This window comes from Gracilinanus agilis, chromosome 3 (genome assembly GCF_016433145.1).
Source record: "Gracilinanus agilis isolate LMUSP501 chromosome 3, AgileGrace, whole genome shotgun sequence".
Taxonomy (NCBI): domain Eukaryota; kingdom Metazoa; phylum Chordata; class Mammalia; order Didelphimorphia; family Didelphidae; genus Gracilinanus; species Gracilinanus agilis.
In genome coordinates this window covers 627468142-627495699 of record NC_058132.1, presented here as the reverse complement: position 1 = coordinate 627495699, position 27558 = coordinate 627468142, and the positions used below count along the sequence as shown (strand labels likewise).

Sequence of the window (27558 nt, the reverse complement as noted above, 5' to 3'; positions counted from 1 at the left end):
ATACACTGGAGTGGTTTGCCATTTCCTTCTCCTTTTGTCAGAATTCTCCACTGTGATCTGTTCATCTTGGGTTACCCTACATGGCATAGCTCATAGATTCACTGAGTTACATAAATTCCTTCTCCATGACAAAGCAGGGATCCAGGAGAGATCATTAAGCACATACTTTGTTCAAAGTATGATGCCGAGTGCTAGAGATACAAATAGATAAATAATATAGCCTCTGCTCTCATGGAACTCTCAGTCTTATGGGGAGAAAACATATATGGATGGTTTTATAAGTAAGTCAGATGGAGAGATCCCATGGTCTTTAGGCTATGGCAGCAAAGCAAACGGTCATGTTCTTCTTTGATGTCATTTCCACTGATAAAAATCCTGTGTTTCCAATGCTGAAACTTTTGACAGTCAGTGCCAAGGACCTTTGGTAGTAGGAACTTTCTTTTCTGGATTTTTGATGGCTGTGGTTGTAGCCTCTGCAGGAACAATTGTCAGGCTGCATTTCCCAATAATGACTTTACTAGCAAGGATCCTGATACATGAGATTTTGTATTAACCTAGCTGAATGAATGAATGAACATTCCTGGAACATTTGCAGTATGTCAGGTACTGTTCTGAATCCTTTGTTTTGCTTAGAATTTGTAATCATTAAAATGTGCTACCCAGATGGATGGAGGTGGTTGTAAATGTGAGGTCCAATTAGAAGTCTGACTTTTCCACTGTAGAATGGCATTTTGGTATGAAGAAGCCCATAGTTTTATAATATGAAAACCCTGCTAGCTAAATGTAGAATCATTGCATGGTGAAATTAGTGCTCAATTTGGAACCATAGGATCTGGGTTTAAATTCCTCTACTGCTTTGTACCATCGAGGTGACACTGGGAATGCACTTCATTGCTTAAGAGGTCAGTTTTCTCATCTGTAAAATAACCAGGTGGAACTAGATGACCTCAAGGTCTTTCCTAGCTCTATATTTAGGATTCTATGAATACCTCAGGACCCACTAAAATAGCTAACTAGTATATATTTAAGATTTGCAAAGCACTTCATAAATATCATGTTGTTTTATCTTCCAACAACTCTGGGCTGAGGGACGGTCTCATTATCTCCATTTACAGGTGAAGAAACTGAGGCAGGCAGAGATTACAGTGACTTGTCCAGAGTTCCACAGCTAGTAAGTGTCTGAGTTCAGATCTGAACTCAAGACTTCTTGATTCCAGATCCAGATTTCTATTTATAGTAACAATTAGCTGCCACACCAAAAAACTGATAAATACCCCCTATAATGTGATAAAGCAGAAGGAAAAACCCCCAAGATATACATATTCATTAGTACTATGAGAAAATGTCTAATGAAAAGAAATTCTAGCCAACAAGAAAGGTCTGTTCTCTGAGTTTTAATAACAGCTTTTTGATTCCTTCTGTCAAAAATGAATAACAAAAACAACTCCTTGCCTCTTAATAAATGTTAGTACATTACCATTTTAAATGCTTTTGACACTTGCAACTTCACACCTACTGGGAGCCCGTAATATCCCTAAATGAACACTTTATTGAGTGGGAATGGGATAAATTCTGAGAAAACACACACACACACACACACACACACACACACCAAACAAAAGGGATGACACAGATGAAGAGTCACAGAGTGCTCCAGACTTTGCCTTTGAAATGGTCTGTATGTGCTCATTTTCTAAATTGATGCTGGGAGGGGAGAGAGCATCTTCTTACAGCCCGAATGCATAGACATGTTTTTCTATTTCTGTGTCATATTTAGAAAAGTGACCAGTCATGTGCTCAGCAATTTTCTTGTCTGTTAAAGATTTTTTATATACTTATATGAATTTCCATGTACACATTTAAAAGACACCTATGCTTTGCCACTAACTAGTACTATTTCAACTACTGCTACTTACCACTACCACTACCACTACCACTACCACTACCACTACCACTACTACTACTACTACTACTACTGCTGCTGCTGCTACTGCTGCTGCTGCTGCTGCTGCTGCTGCTGCTCCAGGCTAGGACTTTGACTTCTTTGGTGTGTGTGTAGGCTATTTATTATGATTGAGAAAGCTTCTTCACCAATGCAAATAATAATTTTAGAGAATTTCAAGGGGGTATTGAGAAATGACATAACTATCTCAGCCACACAGACTCAGTTATCCAAAGTGGTTCTTGAATCAAAGTCTTCCTGACTAAAAGGCTTAACTAGTTATCTATTTTGTAATGTTTCTTTTTTGCATGCATATATACATACATATTTGTACATATAGGTGTATATGTATATATAAATGTTGGAGAGATATAACACACACATACATATACATGTTTATATGGGCAGCTAGGTGGTACAGTGGATATAGCACTGGGCTTGGAACCAAGAAAAATCATCTTTCTGTGTTTAAATCTAGCCTTAGACACTAGCTACATGACCCTGAACCAGTCACTTAACCCTGTTTGCCTCAGTTTCCTCACCTGTAAAATGAACGGGAAAAGGAATTGGCAAACCACTCCAGTATCTTTACCAAGAAAATCCCAAATGGGGTCATGAAGAGCCAGATAAATATATCTATATATAATGGAAGGATTGTGTGCTACATATGGAGGGGACATATGCTGTGACTCTGGACTGATGGGCAGAATGATGAGCTTATTTCTAAGTGCTTAAAAGATATAAGGAGTTGATTCAGTAGCTCTTGAGGAAACACATGTTGACTGAGAATATATCATGGAGGAGAGAAACTTTGAAATAGTAGTTATACACAGGAAACCATTTGGATGAGAGCTGGGTTCCATTTCTCTTTATTTGTATAGATCAGTGGTTCCCAAACTTTTTTGGCCTACCGCACCCTTTCCAGAAAAAATATTACTTAGCGCCCCTGGAAATTAATTTTTTAAAAATTTTGATAGCAATTAATAGGAAAGATAAATGCACCTGTGGCTATCACCACTCCTCCCTGGATCACTGCAGCACCCAGCAGGGGGCAGTAGCACCCACTTTGGGAATCACTGGTATAGATATTTACATATATTTTCACATGCATATATATATTTATATATATATATATAAATATACACACACATACATAAATATGGGTTATCTTCCTTTTCCCAATATTGTTACTCCCAAAATATGAAAAAAAAAGAAAGGAAATTCTCCATGTTCAGGTTAATATTTCACAAATGTTACAATTTGGGAAAGAGAGAGTCTATTACTTCTCTAGTGCTATAAACTGATCTCTCCTCTTTGGGTAACTTTGTAGCTGTGATCCTATTATCAGGAGCAGAATATCAATTTTGGAGGAAAATTGTTTTGATTAGAATACATTTGAATTTCATTAAAATATTTGGGTCTGTAATTTCAAAATTTCACTTTTCAGAGTTGATTTCTATGTTCCTTGAGGAAGAATGCTGTCACATAAATTAAGAAGTGAAGGGAAACTCATTGAAAAATTGGTAGGAACTGCTAAGCAGAGTGGCATTGACCCATAATCCCTGCTCCTGTGGATGGCTGAGGCTGGTGCATCTTTAGAACTACAGTGGACTAAGCCAACTGGTGTCCATAATCAGTCAGCCAACAAATATTTATTAAGCACCTACCATATGTCAGGCACTGCACTAAGAGTATTAAATCCAATACCAAACATGCTGAGCTATTGAGATTAGGAAGACAGGCACCAGGCTGCTTAAAGGAGGGATGAAATGGCCCAGATTAGAAATGAAACAGATAAAATCTTCTATGCTAATTAGAAATGGCATTTTGCCCTCTAATATCTTCCAAACTTCCATCTTAGATGAGATAGGGAGATCTGGTCTCCCTTCCCCATCCCAAATGTGGAAGGAATTAATGAGAATATTTGTTGTGCATATTGTTATATTTCCATGAAGTGACACATGGATATAGTGCTAGACTTAGAGACTGGAAGACTTAGATTCAAATTTTGCTTCTGACCCTAGCTATGTGACTATATATGAAACATTTTATCTCCTTGTATCTCATTTCCTCATCTGTAAAATGAGATTAGAATAGACTTTTTCTAATTCTAAAACTATGATTTTATGATCCTATTAACTTCACTAGGATCTCATGAAAGAAAAAGAAATAAAGTTTATTATTTAATGTTAATATCTTCTCTTTAGGGATGAATACAATCTAGAATGAATCTTATAAAAGTCTCTCTCCCTTGGGATGTTGGAGAAAGAACAAAGTGTATAAATACAAAGATTATATGGTGGATAGACAGTCCAGCTCTAAATAGACAAAATCCCAACCCTGCTCTCTATATAAATATATACATCTAATATCTCTGTCTGTCTGTCTGTCTATCTATCTATCTATCTATCTATCTAGTCAGATTGTTGGATTTGGAGCCAAGAGGAAATGGATTCAAATCCTACCTGGAATACTTAGTACCTATATGGTCCTGGTCAACATTATTTCACTCATTCCTATTAGCCTCAGTTTCCTCTCTTGTTAAATAGAGATAACAATACCAATAGTGTCTATCCCACAGGGCTACTGTATGGCTTAAATAAAATCAGTCAACAAGGACTTATGAAACATCTATTACATGCTTAATAAAGGCAATGTGCTAAAGTTTTCAAGCTATTTACATATCTACATATTCATACAATACAGATATAAATAGAAGAGGAAGTATATATATGTTTATGTATAAATATGTTATTAATGAAGGAAGATGGGAAATAAAATGCTTACATATATAATGTGAGGGCTATAATGATACCATTTTAAACTAACTGAATTTAATGTTTTTAACTGCTAAATGAAATACCCCACATCCCCTGATTTCCCTATTTCTGGTGAGAGGAAATATCTTTCTAGTTACAAACTCTGATTTGTAACCTAGCAGTCATCACAGACTCTTCACTTTTCTTCATCCCTCCTGTCTAATCAGTTTCTGAGTGGACTCTATGTCCATAGCATTTTTTTTAATTAGACATTTATTAATACTTGTTTTTAACCTGTTTACATACTTTATGCCCCTACTTTCCCCTTCACCCCCCCGCTCTCCTCCCACCCATGGCCAACGCACATTTCCACTGGTTGTAACATGTGTCCTTGTTCAGGGTCTATTTCCCATTCATGTCCACCTCAGCCCATGCATTCAAGCAATTGTTTATCTTATATATTTCCTCTCCTGCAGTCCTTCCTCTGAATGTGGGTAGCATCTTTACCATAAATCCCTCAGAGCTGTCTTGTGTCATTGCAGTGCTGCTGGTACAGGAGCCCATTACATTTGATTTTACCATAGTATATCAGTCTCTGTGTACAATGTTCTTCTGGCTCTGCTCCTTTCACTCTGCATCACTTCCTGGAGGTCTCTCCAATTTGCATGGAATTCCTCCAGTTTATTATTCCTTTTAGCACAATAGTATTCCATCACCCGCATATACCACAATTTGTTCAGCCATTCCCCAATTGAAGGACATACCCTCCTTTTCCAGTTTTTTGCCACTACAAAAAGCGCAGCTATAAATATTTTCGTACAAGTCTGTTTATCTATGATCTCTTTGGGGTACAAACCCAGCAATGGTATGGCTGGATCAAAGGGCAGGCATTCTTTTATAGCCCTTTGGGCATAGTTCCAAATTGCCAGCCAGAATGGCCGGATCAGTTCACAGCTCCACCAGCAATGCATTAATGTCCCGATTTTGCCACATCTCCTCCAGCATTCATTACTCTCCTCTTCTTTCATTTTAGCCAATCTGCTAGGTGTGAGGTGATACCTCAGAGTTGTTTTGATTTGCATTTCTCTAATTATTAGAGATTTAGAACACTTTCTCATGTGCTTATTGATACTTTTGATTTCTTTACCTGAAAATTGCCTATTCATGTCTCTTGCCCATTTATCAATTGGGGAATGGCTTGATTTTTTTATACAATTGCTTTAACTCCTTGAATATTTGAGTGATTAGACCCCTGTCAGAGTTTTTCGTTATAAAGATTTTTTCCCAATTTGTTGTTTCCCTTCTGATTTTGACTACATTGTTTTTGTTTGTACAAAAGCTTTTTATCTTAATATAATCAAAACCATTTAATTTACATTTTGTAATTTTCTCTAACTCTTGCTTGGTTTTAAAATCTTTCCTTTCCCAGAGATCTGACAAGTATACTATTCTGTCTTCACTTAACTTATTTATAGTTTTCCTCTTTATATTCAAGTCATTCACCCATTCTGAATTTATCTTGGTGTAGGGTGTGAGATGTTGATCTAAGCCTAATCTCTCCCATATTGTTTTCCAAATTTCCCAGCAGTTTTTGTCAAATAGTGGATTCATGTCCCAAAAGTTGGGCTCTTTGGGTTTATCATACATTGTCTTGCTGACATCATTAACCCCGAGTCTATTCCACTGATCCTCCCTTCTATCTCTTAGCCAGTACCATATTGATTTAATGACTGCTGCTTTATAGTATAGTTTGATATCTGGTACTGCTAGGCCCCCTTCCTTCACATTTTTTTTCATTATTTCCTTTGATATTCTTGATCTTTTGTTATTCCAGATGAAATTTGTTATAGTTTTTCCTAATTCAGTAAAGAAGTTTTTTGGCAATTTGATAGGTATGGCGCTAAATAGGTAAATTAATTTGGGTAGTATGTTCATTTTTATTATGTTAGCTGGTCCTACCCATGAACAGTTAATGGCTTTCCAATTGTTGAGGTCCAGTTTTATTTGTTTGGAAAGTGTTTTGTAGTTGTTTTCGTATAATAGCTGTGTTTGTTTTGTTAGAATGATTCCCAAGTATTTTATATTGTCTAGGGTGATTTTGAATGGTGTTTCTCTTTCTACCTCTTGCTGTTCTAATGTGTTGGAGATGTATAGAAATGCTGATGATTTATGTGCATTTATTTTGTATCCCGCCACTTTGCTAAAGTTGTTGATTATTTCTACCAGCCTCTTAGTTGATTCTCTAGGATTTTTAAAGTATACCATCATATCTGCAAAGAGTGATAGCTTAGTCTCCTCATTGCCTATTTTGATACCTTCAATTTCTTTTTCTTCTCTAATTGCTATTGCTAGTGTTTCTAGTACTATGTTGAATAATAGAGGTGATAATGGGCATCCTTGTTTCACTCCTGATCTTATTGGGAATGCTTCTAATTTATCCCCATTGCATATAATGCTTGTTGATGGTTTTAGGTATATATTGTTTATTATTTTTAGGAAGGGTCCTTCTATTCCTATACTTTTCAATGTTTTCAATAGGAATGGATGCTGTATTTTGTCAAAGGCTTTTTCAGCATCTATTGAGATAATCATGTGATTTTTGTTTGTTAGACTGTTGATATGGTCAATTATGTATGTGGATGGTTTTCCTAATGTTGAACCATCCTTGCATTCCTGGTATAAATCCCACCTGATCATGGTGGATGACCTTCTTAATTACTTGCTGGAGTCTGTCCATAGCATTTTTTAACATCTGTCCCTCTTTCTCTATACACCATAATCATAGTACTTTAAGTCATCATCTCTTTCCTGGAAAATTGTGATATTTCACTAACTGGTTTCCTTGCATCTAGCCACTGCCATCTTCCAAATTAACTTCCATGTAGGAGCAAAAACGATATTCCTGAGGCACAGGTCTGATTATTCTTCTGCTCTAAAAACATAGTGGCTCCCTATTATCTCTAGCCTAAAGTAAAGCATTTAAAGACATTTAAAAATCTTCAGAGTTCAGCTCCAGAGAATCTAGATTGCCTTGAAACTGGCATTACTTGCTCTTCCCAACTCTGTGACATTGCCTAGGTTGTTACCTGTACCAGGAATATTCTTTCTCCTCATCTCTGTCTCTTGTTAAATCTAGATATCTTCCAGGCTTCACTTGAGTGCCATCTCCTTCGAGAGACTTTTCCGGTTTCCCCTAGTTGTTAGTGCCCCTTGAGATTTATTTGTCTTTTATTTATGTGTATACATACTCATTTACATGTAAATATATAAAACAGAGATATGTGCATGTTTGTCTATATATCATTTGTTTATATCTGACAACCCCTACCTATAACTTACCTATATCTATCTACTTACCTGTCTTCTCTATCTCTCTCTCAGCTTTCATCTTTCTCTACTTATCATCTATATCAAGCTGTCAATCTGTCCACCTATCATTTATTTATGTCTCCTACCTGTCCTCTCATCTCTCTCTATTTACCTATCATCTATCTATCTATCTATCTATCTATCTATCTATCTATCTATCTCTCTATCTCTCTATCTATCTATCTATCTATCTATCTATCTTCATCCTCCTCCTCATCTATTTATATCTGTCAATCTATCTACCTACTATTTATCTATATCTACTTACCTTTTCTCTCTCTCTTTTTCTTTCATCTCTTTCATCTCTCTAGTTACCTATCATCTTCATCTGTCTTTCAAACTATTTAGTTACCTATTATTTATCTAGATCTAACTACTTATCTTTTCTTTCTTTTCTTATTTTTTCTTGCATTTCTCTACCTACCTATTTTCTGTATCTGTTTGTCAATCTACCTATCTGTTATTTATCTATATCTTTCTACCTATCTCTGTTTGCTCTCATCTTTTTCATTTTTCTCTTCTCTATGTATCATTTCTATCCAATTATCTATCTATATTTATTTATATTTGTCTGTCAATATCTGTCTCTATCTTTCTTTCATCCATCTATCTAATTATTTCTTTTATTTATTGACTGGTGAGCTTATTATACCCCATCAGTAGATTGGAATCTCCCTAAAGGCAGGTCCCATTATTGTCTCACTTCTGCCTTTGTATCCCCAACATCTAGCATAATGTCTGGTACATAACAGATACTGAATAAATGCTTGTCAAGGACAGCTAGGTGGCTCAGTAGATAGAGAGAATAGCCTAGAGATGGGAGGTCTTAGGTTCAAATTTGGTCTTAGACTTGCTGTCTCCTGGCCAACTCACCCAACTCCAGTTGCCTAGCCCTTACCAATCTTCTGCCTTGGAAACAATATATAATATCACTTCTAAGGCAAAAGGTAAGGTTTAAAAATATGTTTGTCAATTGACTGCTTGTTTAAATATATCCAAGAGGAAGTTTGCACTTTCGTTTGCTCAGTAAGTCCTTGCTCATCATCATCGGTGGCTTTGAACTCAAAGACCTGCATTCAAATTCTTTCTCTGCTAGTACCTGTACTAATTTGAGTCTCAGTTTCTTCTTTTGTAAGATGAAGGTCTTGGATTGTACGATCTCTGTTTCTACTTCTAGTTTGAAACATCATAGACTATAAACTATTGAAGAGAATAAATAAATAATTGAGATGAAGACCAAGAGACTTTGGCTGGAAGTGCAACTCAACTTTCCATTTCTCTCCCTCCTTTACTGAAAGAGCTAAAATATAAGGAAAGATGGATACTTTAAAATTCCTCTTAGGCTGAGGCCACCCAGACAAAGGCCACCCAGTTTATATACTAAGAAAAGTATTTAATAGTGATATTTGGTGAGCAAGAATAATTCAGAATTTTATAGGACTGATTGAGCAGCCAAAAGTACGAACTAGAAATGTAATAAAATCAGAAAAATGCTAATGCTTTATGGATTTAATAGAAATTTCATTACATGGTTGGAAGGTGCTAGTAAATATTTGCATGACTTGGTCCAAATCTTACCAGGAATTAATATATTCTGTTTTGGACATCTCCATAATAGAAAAATCCAAGAGAGTTCTGGGATGATAAATTTCTTCTTCCCTTTTCAACTTTTCTGAAATTGAAAGACTGACATATGGGGAAAGTTGTGAAATATGTACAGGGTTAGACAAGAGTAAGAGACAGAATCATTAATATCAATCCAAGACTGAGTCTGTATTATGCTAAAATAACCACTTAGAACAATGAAATTCCGGGTCAGTTTAGCCCAGTTGGAGAATGGGTGAATTTTTTCTTTCTTCTGCCTTGATTTGTTTTTCAGTCATTTGACAAATCATTTCCATGAAGTAGTAAACCCAATATTTAACTCTGTGTGGACATAAAGAGGAGTGAATGCTTAGGAAAGAAAAAAACAACATGTTAAAACCAGGCTAGCAATATGGCCGGGTCTGACCAGGGTCTGTGAGGGGGAGAAGAATCTCCAGTCAAATACCAACCTGATACTCATTGATTTGGATTACTTTAGCTCTAATTAGATCAGTGATTCCCAAAGTGGGTGCCACTGCCCCCTGGTGGGTGCTGCAGTGATCCAGGAGGGTGGTGATGGCCACAGATGCATTTATCTTTCCTATTAATTGCTATTAAAATTTAAAAAAAATTAATTTCCAGGGGCACTAAGTAATATTTTTCTGGAAAGGGAGTAGCAGGCCAAAAAAGTTTGGGAATCACTGCATTAGATTTAGCATAGCCATTCCCAACACCTCTTTCCATATCCTGATTCCTTCCCCCTTTGAGTCAAAGCATTAAACCCTGTTTCAAACTTGATTCAAGTGAGGACTGGCATTCATTCCAACAGCAAGTGAATAGCTACAGCCAGAGGGGAAAGGGATTTACCAAAATCACAGTCAGTTCACATTATCCATTCAAATTCCAACAACTAGCCTATTTCCAACCTTTATCAACCTAACCCCAAGCCAAGGAACCAGAAGAGCTGCTGAACAATATATACAGCTGCTCCCTCAATAACTTTGACTTAGACACTCTTAGTGGGGTCAGGTGCTTAGCATAAGCCCTGGTGGTTACCAGCACACCTTGGTGTCTACACAAGCATCACTATCCCCACTCAGCCTAGATCCATTTACCACCCAAGGATCTTGGGCCAGCTTATCAGACCCAGCTTATAGAAACACCTATCCTATCCATCCTTCCATTGCCCTACATTGTGCATAACACAGATATGGAGCCATATGGTTTGATATTGTATATGTATATTTTATTTATGTAGATATACACCATGCAGATATAATTCCCTCTTTAAAGCTGATTATTTGTTCTTTACTCTTATTATTTAAAAACACATATGAAGGAGAGTGGTGGAATCTCATGATGTTCTAGGTTTCATACTGAGAAAATAGAGATCTAATCCTAGTTATCCAGATGCAGTTTAAGATGGGTAGTTCTGGGGGACAGAGAGAGATATAAAGGACCTAAAAAACCAACCAAACCAACATTGAGATTTTGGTCAATAAAGAGTTAAGGAAATTTATTTCAGGGAACCCGGGTTAATTTCCCAGACTTGCCACTTATAAAGCCTGGGATACGTTGCCTAAAATTCTTTGATCCTTGGTTTCTCATCTATAAAGAAGGGGTTAATTTAAATGAAATCTAAGGTTCTGTTTAATGCTATGGTCCCATGATATGTTTTTAGCCTTTCTAAAGGGAAACATACTATAACAAAGAGGTCCCTAGCCTGTGAGCCTGGAGAACTGAGTTCTGGAACGAGGTCTTCCATCAATTGGCTATGTGACCTAGAAAAAGCTGCTTAATTCCCCAAGGTCTCAGTTTCCTCATTTGTAACTCTTTTAACTCTACAATTGATGATCCCTATGATAGATTTTTTTGCTGACCTTTCCAATGAATATTATAAGATAATGAAGCATTAACTGAATGAGCAAAATCTTACTTCTAATTTGCTCTTTCAAAGCTCTTCTGATCTCATTTAACATTATGACATTGTGTTAAAAAGAGACCGCCAAAGGGAATCAGTTATTCATATCACTCTAGCAGTGTCCTTTTGCCTTGGGATATCCCTCCCTACACCCAGTATTCTTTTTTTTTGTGGAATAAAACCGAGAAGAGCTGCCTGAAATTTGCAGGGATAGTTTGCTTCTTTTAAAGTGGCCCCCAAATAGCATATTACTTAAAATTATCAGCTGCCACTCTGATCTAGCACTTGATACTTGAGAACCATCCTTTCAGCGTCTTCTGTTTCTGCTGAATATGAACAAAAGTACCTTTTATCCAGGATCGTGTTGTACCTCTCTATTGACTTGTAGAAGTAACTAGTATGTCAGTTGACTTGTGGTTGATTGCATGTTCTGTTGTTGAGGTTGCCATATTCCTGAATATACTCTACCAATATATCCTAGAATCAAAACTTCCCCATTGTCTTAAAAAAAACAGCAACTTACTTTCTGTCTTAGTAACAACTCTAAGACTGAAGGGCAAGGACTAGGCAAATAGGGTTAAGTGACTTGTTCAGAGTCACACAGTTAGAAAGTATCTGAAGCTGTATTAGAACTCAGAACCTCCTGTCTTTCCACTGTGCCACCTACCTGCTCACTCATCCTCACTGCCCCCAATATTGTCTCAAAAATTATAATGGTTGGTTCCTCCTAATGAAGTAGTGGAATAAATATGGAAGCTGGATTTTGAAGATTAAGTTAGGACTTGATTCTAATGTTTATTAACTTTGTGGGCACCAGCAAGTCTCCTAACATCTTAGTGCCTCAAGCTGTGCAATGAGCATGATAAATTTTATACTATCCATCTGACTTGCAGAGCTATTATGGCAAAAGTGCTTTGCAAGCTTAAAGATAAAAGTTATCTATATTTTTGTCTGCATTTGCCTCTGTATTTCTTTATATCTCTACCTGTAGCTATATCTGTATTTGTACCCATATCTATATCCAAACCCATATCCATAGTCACAGCCACACATTTATGTGTTTGTAAATATACATATGTGTGTGTTTGTGTATTAATATTTAAAGTCTTAGGTCCATCTGGGTAGCACAGCAGACAGAGTGCTAAGCCTGGAGCTAGGAAGACCTACGTTCAAATATGACTTCAGAAAATTCTTAGCTGGGTGACCCTGGGCAAGTCACTTAACCCCAATTGTTTACCTTTCCTGCTCTTCTGTCTTAGAATTGATCCTTGGTATTGATTCTAAGATAGGAGGTGAGAGTTTAAAAAATAATGAAACACTTTCAGGTTCTATATTTCATGGTGCAGATGCCAAACCTGTGATAGCCTTAGTATGATGGTTTTTGTAAGCTATTCGGGCTAAAGATTCATTGATCTTGCAGCTAGCTTTCTGGGGGTGATGAACATCTTTCACATTAGCTAAAATGTTTCCCCAATAGCAAGCCAACAGACTATACCTGAAGCCTTTTCAGCTTGCTAGAACCTGCTGAAAGTACTCTTCTGCTGACAAAATCTTTGAGAATTTAGTGTCACTTCCAGGACAAGTTGAGGCATCAAAAAAGGACTTTTGAAGAGGTTTATTATTATCATAATGCTGTTGTTCCCATGGAAACAACTAACTCCTATTCTGCCCTGACACTTAATACCAGATTTGGGAATACTAATTGCCAGTATTAGATAGGACATACCTGTACATAGATTCAGGTGGGGAATCTGGACACTGACTTTCCTAGGAGTAGTCATTGAACCCCATACAATTAGGAACTATAGAAACTGGAAGATAAATGTGCTCAATATATTATGAGAAAACAACTCTGTAAAAAATACTCTACTGTGGCATGTTGTTTAGATGAAATTTAAAGTGCTCTAGAAAAAGGCTAAGCCTTAGATTAGTTAATCAGTAATCTTTGTCTATATTAACTAACTTTTAAAAACATCTTATTGATGATTTAAGTTTTCCTATAATGGTTATTCCTGTATATATACTTCCTTGCCCCACCCCAATCACCAAATGAGTCTTCTCTTATAAAAAATAAAATAAATTTTCTGATAGTTTATGCAATATTCCACATCCACAGATCTCTACCTCTTTAATAAAGAGAGGTTGCTGTATACATAAAATTAAATTTAAAGTCCCTCTTAAAAGACCAGCTGGGAAGGCAGGCATTGGAAATAAGTTAGCAAATTGATTGCTAAGATAAATTTTCTGATGGAGAGAGTCACAGGGAAATATTGTATAGTGCAGCACGTGGGAACAATCTTATCACGTGTTTTCTTTTGGACATGAGGATGAGAGAAGCTACATTGATGGAAAATAGTTCTTTCTTGACCAAAAGGATACAGAGACCAACTTAGATCCTTGGGAGAAGCAGGAGGTGTATGCAGGTAAAGTTTTTTTTTTCTCTAGAATGATTAGACCTAGCTGGAATGGAATTGATGCTGGTAGCGGGAGATTTTTTTATTACCAAAATCTGAAGTCTAAGTATGACCCATAGCTGAACATAAAACCTAGAAAGCTTTTAGCCCTCAGTAGTTCAAAGAGATTAAAGATTGTTTCTCATTTAATTTTATAAAATTAAAGATTATTCTTATTTATTCTTAGTAAAGAAACTAAGTAGTAATTAATGACTAAGTCAAATAATACTTGAAAACCTGTGACCCTTCATAAGATACCTAATAAATATCTAAGTGCATATTTTTCTTTTTTCTTTTTATTTCTTCATTTGTTTGTTGGTTACATTAAAATTCCCAGGTATCTCTCTTTTCCTCTACCTTCTCTGTATTAGAGGAGGCATCATTTGACAAAAAATATTATATATAAACTATTCCTTTCATGTTTGGGTTTATCTGTTCTTTCTCTGAAGATACGGCATTCACAAACCATTCTTCAAATATTATTTCTGGAGCAATATATAATGTTCTCTTTATTCTATTTATTAGCTTTTCATAATTTCATGTAAATCTTTCCACATTTAAAAAAATTAACCCGCTCATCATTTCTTATGATACAGTAGTATTCTATTGTAATCATATGCCACAAATTGTTCAGTCATTCTCCAGTTGATGGGAATCCTTTCAATTTCCAGTTCTTTGCCACCTCAAAGAGAGTTGATATATATATATATATATATATATATATATATATATATATATATATATATATAAAATTAGGATGAAAAGGTTTTTTTTTCCTTTTTTTCTCATTGCCTTGGGAAACAGACCGAATACTGGTATTGCTGGGTCTAAGGGTATGCACAATTTTATAAATCTGGGCATAATTCCAAAGTGCCCTCCAAAATGGTTGATGAGTTTGCAGTTCCACTAACAGCATGTCAACACCCCCATTTTCCCACATGCATCTATTTCTTTTAACCTTGCTCAACAACATCTTTTACATTATTTGTAGTGGTGATGATGGATGGACCATAACAGTCTCAGCCAACCAAATCAGAGATCCAATCATTCCTCCATAGATAATAGCCTTAATTAGCCACCATCTCAGATTCAGAGCTGAAGGGGGTCCTCTAATCCAGCCCCTTTATTTTTCAGATGAGAAAATTGAAGCCTAGAGATATTAGGTGAATTGCCCAAAGTCCCACAGCCAAGACAGTATTTGAACTCAGGTTCTCTGATTCTCAAACCAACACTATTCCTGCCAATCATTGATCAGGATGTAGGTGTTGTAAACCCAAGCCTTGGTCTATGTACTGAAAAAGTCAGAGATTCCAGCCAGCCATGAGGTGTGTGGGTTGTTTCACAACTGAGCAAATGAGTTCTTTGTTTCTTTCTTTCTTTCTTTTTTTTTTTTTTTTAGGGCCATACTCTTCTGCTTGTTCAGGATTTTCATTGCATTATAGCAACCTCATGATGTAAATGGCATTAGCATCAGGAAATAGACCAATACTGGAAATCATACAGCAGGCCAATGAAAATGTCAGCTGAAATATTTACAAAATAATGTGGGAGTTATATACTTTTTTTTGGCCTGGCACAGTAATTGAGTGGCCCCAAGTATTTAGATCCTATTAAATTATTTCAGTACTCTAGAGTTGGTAGGTTGGATGTTTTGTTGGTTGGATGACATTTCTGAGCTTGTTGCTTTTATATAGAACCAACCCTTAACAAGGATTTTTCTGGTAATGGAATATGATGAATAGTACCCTTCTGCAAACAAATATGGAATGTCCTTAGTGCAAACCATAGGTGCCTTCTGCAGGTATGAGGCAAACTTACATTTTGATGATGCTGAAGGGACTACAGATTGAATGATGAGATTCAGGACAATAGTGGGAGAGACAACCTTGGACCAATGTGACTCAGAGGCAGGAAGTGTTAAAAATAAGAGGTGGCTAAAAAGCCTAATCAGAATAGAGATAACAAAGATTGAAGATCTAAGTTCCTTGTAAGTAAGGGCTGTATTATTCACTTCCTTTGTATCTGCAGCACTTGGTGAAGCCCTAGGCAAATAGTAGTCACTAAAAAAAATGCTTCTTGATTAATTGGTTAATCAAAGCCAGATCTTAGAGAGCAGCTTGTGGTATCTGGCCCAAGATGTTCTCCTGGAAGACAGATGAATTTAAGAGATATGGAATTTGGGAGCATAGCAACCATCTTGAGACCTGAGGGGGCTATATAGAGAGCTAGAGTTGTCTCTAGAGAGCCAGTCAGAACAGATTTGGTTTTCTTTCATGTCTGAGAGCTGTGAGTCTAGGCAGTCTGAGTAGTTGGGAGTGGAAGAAGTGGGAAAGTGTGTATCTAAGGAGAAGCCAGATTTTCTTGTAATTTGGGAAAAGCTGTATATAGTCCTTGCCTCAATAATCATCATTTTATGGTAGATCTTTGTCAGCACTAAGAATGTAAGCGGTATTTTGGTATGGAAGGCAAGGAGCCAGGACTGAGAAGAGGGAATAAGACTCAGAGCAAAGGATTGGAAGCAGATAAAGAAATGGGCTTGATATCAGAACATATTTGGAAGTTGGTGGTCAAAGGATCATATATTTAGAGCTAGAATGGGTCTCAGAAGTCTTCTAGTCCAACCCTGTCATTTTGCAGAGGAGGAGAATGTGCCCAGGGCTCATTTTGTGATTTGCCCAAATTCACAAAAGCAGGAAAAAACCAGAAGTCGGGAAGTAGGGGATGAACTTTTACTTTTCCCACAAGCCCTGAGGTCTGAAAACGAGGTAAGCAGATCCATGAGGAGGAAGTGAATTGATCATTAGAACCAGCAAGTGTGTCTAAAATCCAGGGATTCTGGCAAGGTTTTTAGGGTTAGGACAACAGCACAGGTTTGAACAAATAAGAACTTAGGAACCAGGGCGACAGATTGGGGATCAGGTAAGGAGACTAGGCAATGGGAGCTTAGGTTGTGGCTAGGCTGGTAAAAAGTAGGGCAGTCCTAGATATTAAGGATCAGCTCAAGCAGGACATAAATAAACTGAACATGTGGGAGTGTGGCATATTGGTGAGAGCACTGGGAAGCCTGGGTTCAAAATGTTGGTTTACTTATTATCCAAGAACTGGATGGTAGATAGAGCACTGGGCTTGGAATCAAGTAGACTCATCTTCCTGAATTCAAATCTGGCCTCAGACTGTTCCTAGCTGTGTGACTTTGGGTAAGTCACTTAACTCTGTTTGCCTCAGTTTCCTCATCTGTAAAATTAGTTGGAGAAAGAAAAACTCTCCAAATGAGGTCACAAAGAGTTGGATGTGCCTGAAACAAACGAACGATAACAAAATTACATATTATAAATTGTGACTTCATGTCATTTGAACTAGAAATGGATGACTGCTGTGTTAAAGGATAAGATAAAAAAGAATTGAAGGCATTTATGTTCTCCACTGTACTCTCCTAGTTCCTTTTGCTTAGCCTGTTCCTTTATTCTCTTTTTACCCAAAGCTCTTGGTTACACCCTAAATGTAAGAATTTCCTTCCATCTCTCTTTTCTCTTTTATCTCACCTTCCTCTTTGGAGAGTCAATCCACTGTTGTGGATTTTGCCATCATCTCAGAGAAGTCCTTATGTTAGTAACTATGGCTGTCTCTTGGGATTTACATTATAGAATTCTTGAAACTAAAAGATGGTCATTTGAGGGTTTCTCTTGTTTTCCTTGTTCTTGTGATAAAGCTTTCTTCTCTAATGTAAGGAATATGCTTTCAAATGTGGAGTGGGTCTCATTTTACAGGACAGAATTGTAGACATTAGTGTTTTCAGGGGCCTTAGAGATCATTTAGTCCAGCCTACTTATTTTACAGATGAGTAAACCAAGTCCTAGAAAGGTCATAGGGCTTGGCCAGTGACAGTCAGATCTAAGTATCAAACTCAGGATTGGGAATCTCCAGATCTCTTTACTCCAACTCCCATTTACTTTCCAGTATACTCCAGTATCCCAGTGGGGCCAGCTAGACATTCCTCCTGGTTCCCTGGGATAAGTAATTTGAACAAAAAAGAAAAATAGAGTTTCTTTGAAAGGTACCCTTTGTGGCAAGAGTCAAGGTCATTATATCTAATAATGAAGTCAATAGAGGATGGATGAGTTCATCAAAAACTTCAGAAAATTCTACATATTTTAAACACATTAGGAATTCAATTTTTTAATTTATTCATTACAAAACCTTTTTTTTTTGGTCTTAGCATCAGTTCTAAGTCTGAAGAGTGACAAGGGCTAGGCAAATGAGGTTAAGTGACTTGCCCAGGATCACACATCTAGGAAGTATCTGAGGCTAGATTTGAACCCAGATTCTGCTAACTCCAGGTAAGGTGCTCTATCTAGTTGTCCCTGATTCAAATTAAAAAAAAAAGAATACAGACTTTGATATATCAATGGGAATTTTATGGAAGCCACAGGTGACACACAAAGGTCAGCAGATGACACAAAAAATTTTAGAATTCAGAAATGCATAAAATATATATAATATTATATAATATCAACATTATTTTATCTTTTAACACCATATTCACAATTTCTTTTTTAAAGTTAAAGTAAGTAAAAAAGTTAGTTTGCTAAAAGAATGTGAAAGCCAACAGATGATATACAAAGATTAAAAATGGAAATATTTTAACATTGACCCACAGATAGCCTATGACTAAACACTTAACCCGAATTTTACAATAAAGTGCTGTAAATACCCCATAAAAGAAAAAGAAAAAATTCAGACTTCTTTTCTGGCATGAAGGGAGAGCAAAAAGCTTTATGTGGATTTTCAAAATCGGATTGGGGCAGAGAGGGAGATGTGGAAGGGATACGTGTATTTCCCCATCAGCCTCTAAGACTGTAATGCTATATATTATTTACTGATTTTCAAGCCTCTTTCAAGGGCAAAGATAAGCCCATTTTCTTAAATATTTCACCACATACACAGCAACCAAGAGGGGTCAATATTTCTGATAGGCTTTCATTTCTGATTCTGGGCATGCAAAAATTTTTAAAAAGCTTTCCCTAAATTTCCATTATATGTTAGGAACTGTTGTAGGTACATGGAAAGAAATACCTCAGTGAGGCAGTCTTGGCCCTTAGGAGGCTTATATTCTATTAGCTTACATCCTAATATTAAATACTGAAGTTGAATTCTTGATCACTGGAGACCCCAGATGTTGCTGAATCGTCTTCACACACAGTATACAGACTGGCTCTATCACACATTATTGCATTATGCTACCTACATTGTTCCCCAGTTGTCTTAAACATTTATGGTCTCACTTGGCCAATTCAATAAATATCCAAAAAGTTCAATATGCAAATAAATTTCTAATTGCTTTCATGTAAATATGATTCTTTAAATATTAAATATAATCTAGGTGGAAAAATACAGAAGTATTGATCCTTAGATATGGAAGGGGCCATCCTACCTGTCACCTTCTGTCTTTCCTTATTACTACTGAGGTAACTCATCCTCCCAGTCCCTTAGTCTTATAATCTGGAGTCATCCTGGATTCCTCATTATCTCTTGCTCCCATCATTAATTTGTTGCCAACACTGCCAACACTAGTGAAGACCTTCATCCCCTCATGCCTAGACTACTGCAATAGCCTGATTGTGGGGCTGCATGGCCCCACTGCAATTCTCCATTCAATCACTAAAGTGATTTTCCCAAGTACAAGTTTGATTATGTTCCCCAGCTCTACCCTCCCACCCCCAACTCAATCAGCTCCTTTGGTTTCCTGTTGTCTCCAGGAGCAAATACAAAATGCTCTGTTTGGCATTTAAATACCTTCGTATCCTAGCTCCCTCCTATCTTTCTAGTCTTCTTAAATCTTATTCCTGGACATATACTCTTCAAACCAGTAACACCGGTCCCTGGGTCCTGCAAACGAGACCCTTCCATCTTTCTGCTCTTGGCATTTTCTCTATCTTCTATGCATGTAACACACTCGTACCTCTGCTTTTACTAATGACCCCCTTGGTTTCCTTTAAGCCCCAACTAAAATACCACCTCCTACAGGAAGCCTTCTCCAGTCTCTCTTAGTTCCAGTGCCTTCCCTTTGTTAACCATTTCCCATTTATTCTTTACATAGTTTGCTTTGTATATATTTGTGTATACATTATCTCCCCGTTTAGAGAATTAACCTCCTGGAAGTCAGGAAATGCCTTTTGTCTCTTTTTTGATCCTCATTGCTTAGCATAGTGCATATAGGTGCATAATAAATGTTTATTGATTTTTTGACATCATAGATCTGTCCCATTGATTAAAAAAATAAGGTATTCAAGTCATAAAGTTCCACCTTTTCTTAGTGATTTGATTTTATTATCTAAATTTAAAAAGACTCATCATTCTTTTCAACTAACTCTTTTTGATTATTTGGGAGCTGCTTCAAAATGTTTTTGTTATTTCTTCCTATCAGTTATTATAAGATCATATGTTTAAAATTGGAAGGGATCTTAGGGGTCATCTGGTCAAAATCCACTATTTTGTAGATGAGGAAACTGAGGTCCCAAGAGTTTAGATTACTTGACCAAGGCCACTCAGATAGGAAGTAATAGAGTTGGGATTCAACCCCTGGTTTTCAGTCTCCAAATCTAATGCTTTTTCCCTACATCATGTAATTTCTCAGAAAAATTGTTGATACTATTTTAACTTATAACATTCTTCACTAATCTTGTAAAGCCATCTGACCTCCAATTTAATTCTTTATGTACTTCACTATTATCATGACTTCATTATTTTGAAATTTAAAATCCTCAGGAAATTTCTTGTTTTCCATCTTGATTCTCTTACTCCAATAATGTATATATCCCTGAGGGTATTAGTTTCTTCTTATTTATATGATAAAATATTCCAGGGGCATAATATTTTGAAGCCTTTTTTAAAACAAATATTGGTTAGAATCCAATATTTTTATCAATAAAACTACAGTTAAATATAACAAATTATATGTATTTCTGTATTAATCGACATGATTTTTAGGTAGATTTTTATAACTATATTTACTTTCTATTTTAAACCTTTCATTTTCATTCTCATTTACTTCCCTTTCTGCAATGTTGTTTCAAATCTCTTAGCTTGCTTCAGTGGGGCTTGAGATATCATTATTCTTTCTAGCAATTTTTCCTTCTCTCTGAAATATTTCCCATTATTGTCCTGTGATTGCATGCTCCCTTATGCCTTGAAATAAACCATTCTATATGTACTGCACAATTCTCTCTGCAGTATACTGCATATGTAATAGGAAAATATACTACTTTTGAAACAAAGAATTTTAAATATCATTATGTGACTCCCACTTCCCAGGAGCAGGGAGAGGAATTGGTTTGCTTTGTCCTTGTGGATAAGAGTGAGAGGAAAAAAAATCCCTCTTTGGAAATGGAAACATGGTTTAATCCATGATCTGAGACAATGAACTAGAGCCTTTGTCAAGTAAAGGCAAATTTCACTAGGAATACTTGAGCCAGGGGAGAAGTGAGAGGTGGAAAACAATTCTAAGACAAATCTGCAGCCATGGAAATTAGTATGGGGTCAGGAAAAACCATCCTACCAAGAAACATGGCAGGGCATCCCTGACATCTATCCTATATAACTTCCGTGTCTAAAACAGCATTCTCTTAAGGTAGCATCTCCCTGTTTCTTTTAGAAATGTTTTCTTGCCTATATACTTTCCAGGTTTATTATTGGAACAATATTTTTAAATACTGTTGCATTTCTCATTCTAAAGTAAAACCTTTAGGGAGATGGCACAGAATTATAGAAGACTGGCCTTGGAATAGGAATTCTCAGTTTCATATCTTGCCTCTGATAAGACCTGAATCCAGAGTTTCCATAAACCTCTTGTTGGACATATTAAATTCCACGTACAGGTTCTACTTCAAGATTTGTGGTGTCCTTGGTATGGCAATTTCTTCTCTAAACTCAGATCACAGCTCCTCTCTAAATTAGTAGAAGGTCTTTGAGAGGTACCCTTAGCAACAGTTTAATTAACTTTAATTGGCCTTTATGAATGTAGCTAAGATATTCCTTATAAAAGTGGCAAACTGACAGTTGTAACTGAAATTGGAATTGTCAGTGGATCTATACTCTAGGACTGATGGATAAATTTTCTTCACAAGGTCCTACACAGTTTACTTAAGACTTATAATATCGTTCTGTATTTTGCACTCTTAATGGAAGGCAAACACCCTTGGGGGATGTTGGATGGATGACTCCTTACCATTGGATGTGCTCTGTATGAATCATTAATGGTAATTGTGGGTCAAAGGAAAGTGGCACAATACCAGTCTCTTTTCCCAGTGTCATCACTTTAGTCCTTCAGCTAAAGGGATCATTGTGGATGACACTCTTCTTGCAAGAAGCATATTGCCTGAGAACTCTCAAAACTGAGGAAGCTTCCAAATTTGGTGTTGCCCCTAAAATTTCCTTTCATTGACTTGAGGAATAGGTAGTATAGTAACACTGTTAAAGTGTTATCCCCTCCTTCCATACAAAGGAGTTTAGGGTTCTGGTACACTATTGACATACTCCCTCTCTGTTTGAAGCACATGCCTGATTTTACCATGTGTTTTTGTAGGGACTCAATTATTTTATTATTTTCTCAATCTCTTGAATTGAGAGAGTCCACCACCAGAATTAAATCCTTAATTCAGGTTAAAGGTACAGGTGTGAAAATACAATTAAATTTTTCAAAAGTAAATCATGTTTATATAAAACAATACTATATTACATCTTTTTCTCATGAGATTACATCCACTCCAAGACCAAAAATTCTATTTGACTTGGTCAACTTAAGAGCAAAATGAATCAGTTCAGTTTTTAAAGCATCAATCATGTGTGTATGTATAGATGTAATAATTTATTTTTCTCTAGCCATTTGTTGATTAATCCACTTCTTTTATCTATCCATTTACTTATTCACCTATCTTATCTATCTATTTATTCTTCTCTACTAATTTATCCATTTATTTATTCATTTATCTCTCTATCTTATCTATCCATTTATCCATTCATCTCTGTCTTACCTATCCATTCATTTACCTATCTTTTTCTATCTATCTGTTTATCTGTCTATATCTGTGAGAGAAATCAAACAATGAGTAGATTGAAGGAATTTTTTACTTTCCACTTGGTGGAGCTGGCATTCTGTAGGTTACCTAAAAAAGCTGTATGCATGGGACAGGATTATTGAAACTGGGATATTATATCCTGTTTTTGAAATTTTCCTACTTGCAAAATTTCCCAACAAAAGATAATAAAACTAATAGTGCTATCAAATGGTGATTGGCAAATGAGTATCTTATTTTCTGAGGAAAATAGCTTCTTGTTATAAAGGATGGAATTATATCTCATGCTTAGTAGTAAAATCACCATTCAGAGAATGTCACATCTTTTAGAAACTGATTACATGATAATTTATTGGTCTACTTTTCAAACTTTAATGCTGGAAGCTTCACAAAATCCCTAGCTGTGCCAGGTTTTGTGTCTCCACACAAAAAAAATAGCAAGTCTCTCATGCCAATGTGTATGGTAGATAGAGGAAGTGAATTTGTGTTTGATCCATCTGTTCACCACGCAGCCATCTACATTTACTACCACTGGGAGCTTTGAGTGAGAAGGGCTAGATGGGACTCAAGCTGAGATCGGGAAATTAAACAGGAAGCCAATCGACACATAATATGAGCAATATCCTAAAAAGTGTTTTTCATTTCATTTCTGAGGTATCAGTGATTTGTATTCATCTCAGGTCATTTTTTACAGCATCAATCAAAGAACAAGTTGAACCTGGATCATGCAACATTTTAACTGAAGAATATTTAAGAAAATATCTTAAAGTGAAAGCCTGCTTTGCATTGATTGGGTATTTTCCTCATTCTTATCGATCAAGCCAACCTAGCTAGTAGAACAAGTTATTTTTTATTCTTTAATAAATTAATTAAGAATATTTTCCCATGGCTTTATGCTTCATGTTCTTTCTCTCCCCTCCTTTCTCCCCACTCCTGGAGCTGATGAGAAATTCCACTGGATTTTAATAGAACAAGTTCTGATCAGTACCCTTCAAAGCCACAGTCTCATAAAACTCAGAGCACCACCATACTCTCCTGTCTGCCACACTTCCTCTGTATATTTGGCCATAATCCTAATGTGGAGGGCTGGGCATCCAGGAACATGGTTCTTCTGCTTGGAGACAGCCTCTGTGTTAGCATCAGTTAGATGTGGTTGACCCAGTTGGTGTGGGATGTTTCTAATCTAACTTCTTGACATATAATAAGTAAAGGAATACTGTACAGAGGGAAAAAAATGGTCAGACAACCTCTTTCTGGATCTTTCTGCTACGTAGTTGTGTGACCTTAGGCAAGTCCCTTTATGATTTTGGACCTGTTTTTGCTTTTGTAACATAATGGATTAATCTAGAACATGTCTAATATTTCTAGTTCAAGAGATCTGATTTTTATGGATATCTGTGGCTAGCTCAGAGTTTAAGAGGGAAACAAAAGTGTGGATGATAATTTGACATTCCTGTCTCTGACCTGGTAATGATTCTACACATTTTTAAAGCAATTTACAGTAATGTGGGCCTTTCCACAAAACCTGTTACTTACAGTTTATTAACTTATCTGATATTTTATTTCTCAGGAATAATTGTAAAACTTCATTAAAACTTTGTCTTAAATCAATCTTATTTTGGACTTATGATCAGTTTCATCAATTCCATTAGAAACAAAAATGGTGCCTTTAAATTATAACTTTGTACATTTATATATACTTTATACATTTTAATTATGACTTTAATTATGACTTTTTATTCTTGGATTGCTTTTTGATTATAACTTAAAAGATGTATTAGGATGCCATAAAGAATTAATTGTTTCTGGTACCTTTTATACCACTGACTTTTTTTGAAGCGACTTAAAAGTTTGTTCTTGAGCTGAGGTATTTCAAAATTCTTGTACGTTTGGGGCAGCTGGATAGCTCAGTGGACCCAGAGCCAGGTCTAGAGACCAGAGAGAGCTAGGCTTAGAGATGGGAGGTCCTAGGTTCAAAGCCGGCCTCAGACACTTCCCAGCTGTGTGACCTTGGGCAAGTCACTTGACCCCCATTGCCCACCCTTACCACTCTTCCACCAAGGAGCCAATACACAGAAGTTAAAGGTTTAAAAAAATAAATTCTTGTACATTTATATGTTTTGAATAAATTGGCCAAGTTCTGGTGGATTATTATTTGCCTTATTAACTGACTGAGGAAAGATTTGATCTGTAGAAAGTATATCTTTCTGCCTTTATTTTTCTAAAACTTGACTTTGATATGCTTAAAAACAATTTAGTAATGACATTATTGACAGAATATTTGAGCATAGTCATTACTTAAGAAAAATAAGCCAAAAATATTTTTTAAAAATCATACCAAAGTTCTATAAGAAATCAGTGTCCATTTGGGGAAATATTTTTAACCCTTAAAGGATTTCATCATATAGAAAGTACTATATAAATATAAATATTATTATTATTACATATGCTAATATAAATATTTACAAAGTACCTTAAGGGAACCATAGATAGATTTCAGGGGATCCATAAAGTTAGGTGGGAAAAAGATGACACTTTATCTTCACTGACTTGTAATTCAAGCTTAGAATTTCCTTCAGTTATTTGAAAACATTTTTCTGAGAAAAGATCCATAGCTTCACACACAGAGTGATACAAAAAAAAGGTTAAGAATCCCCATCTTAGGGTTTACAAATTCTTTCCTTATACTGACCCTATGAAGCAAGTAGGGGAAACATTACTATCCCCATTTTATAAGGGAGAGAACTGAGATTCAAACATGGTGAAATAGTTAACTTTTCTATCGTGCCCCAGGTAGGAAGTATTAAGTATAATAATTATAATCATAATCATGCCAATAGGTAGCATTTGTATAGCACTTGTTACACGCCAGCCATGTGCTAAGAACTTTCAAATTATTCTCTCATTTGAGCCTCACAACAATCCTAGGAGGTAGGTGCTATATCATCTCCATTTTACAGATGAGGAAACTGAGATAGATGGATGAATTGACTTGTCCAGTGTCAAACAGCTACTAAGTTTCTTGAGGCTGGATTTGAGGGTTTTCTGACTCTAGGATCAGGGTTCTCTCACTGATTCACCTAGCTGCCCCAGATCTGGGGACCTGATCTGGGGCTTGAACTCACATCCAATGCATCACAGGACCATGTGGCTTCCCTTAGGATTTTGTGACATCTATGGAAACTCTGCAAATAAGTGATAAAAGGCAGATTTTTTTTTTCCATTTACAAGGTCTTAATTTGTCTACTGGGAAATATATTTGGATTCTTAAAAAGGAAAAATCCCTCTTTGTTTCCTAGAATATTCTGGACCATCTTGCGAAGAGAAAGTAGATCCCTGTGCCTCATTGCCCTGCCAGAATAATGGGACGTGCTATGCTGACCGGGCTCACTTTACCTGCAGTTGTAGCGCAGGCTTCACCGGCTCCACCTGCGCCCAATTGATTGACTTCTGTGCCCTGAATCCTTGTGCCCATGGAACCTGCCGCAGCGTTGGGACGAGCTATAAGTGTCTCTGCGATCCTGGTGTGTACACCTAATTGGAGATGTTTGTTAATTGTCATTGCTAGACCCGACTTTTGATTTTTTTTTTCTTATATAGGGAACTCCTGAATAAGGAAATTCCTTTTACCAATGCGGATTTGTACCTGTTCTATAAGAAGAGTGGACTGAGGTTTAATGATCTGTCCAGGGTCACATAGTCAGAAGCCAGATTTGAAGCCAGGTTTTCCTGACTTTAAGTCTAGCACTCTATTCACCAGTGCTTCTAGAAGTAATCAAGGTAGATGGCAGAGCTATAGGGAAATTCAGGCAAGCATTTAACGGGTGATTAATGATTTTTTTTCCAAAGAGATTCTACGTTTTTTGGTGTTCTGAGGTTCAGAAGATTGAAGTAGCTTCAGAAATCATTTCACTTAAATTTTAAATTTAAATTTAAAACATTTCACGTTAAATAAATTACTTAATACGTGGTTTTCTTTTCTATTCTTTAAAAGTAGTGTGGGGTAAAGGGTTTGAGGGCTGGTTTAGCCCTGCCAGCAGTGCAGTCTCATGTCCCAAAACCCTTGTAGTCGTGGGCTTCCAGTAAATGTGTGAAGTAAGCCCTATCTGCTGTAGTGAAATTCATCTCCCTTGTCTGGTCCTCAGTGGATATAGGAAACCACTGCTTACCATGCCTGGTATATAGCATCCCATCATGTCTACCCTGGTATGTGCCTGCTGGGGGCAAACCTTCTGAGAAAGGAAAAGCTGCAGTGAAGTGGGATACTCTAGTCTTCTGGGAACTTCCAACACTGAGATCATTGTGTGTGTGTGTGTGTGTGTGTGTGTGTGTGTGTGTTTTGTATTTGTGTGTGTCCATTGAGACTGGAAAAGATGACACAGAACTTTGCGCTCTCTCTCTCTCTCTCTCTCTCTCTCTCTCTCTCTCTCTCTCTCTCTCTCTCTCTCTCTCTCTCTCT

The 27558-nt window shown here is 36.5% G+C and overlaps 1 protein-coding gene across 1 annotated transcript in view; it reads left to right on the top strand.

Moving 5' to 3' along the window:
* DNER (delta/notch like EGF repeat containing) overlaps positions 1 to 27558 on the top strand; it is a 226749-nt gene that overhangs the window by 130040 nt on the left and 69151 nt on the right. Inside the window, exon 8 of the mRNA XM_044669452.1 lies at positions 26399 to 26623. Within this exon, the coding sequence (XP_044525387.1) occupies positions 26399 to 26623 (225 nt within the window). The remainder of the gene's footprint in view (positions 1 to 26398; positions 26624 to 27558) is intronic.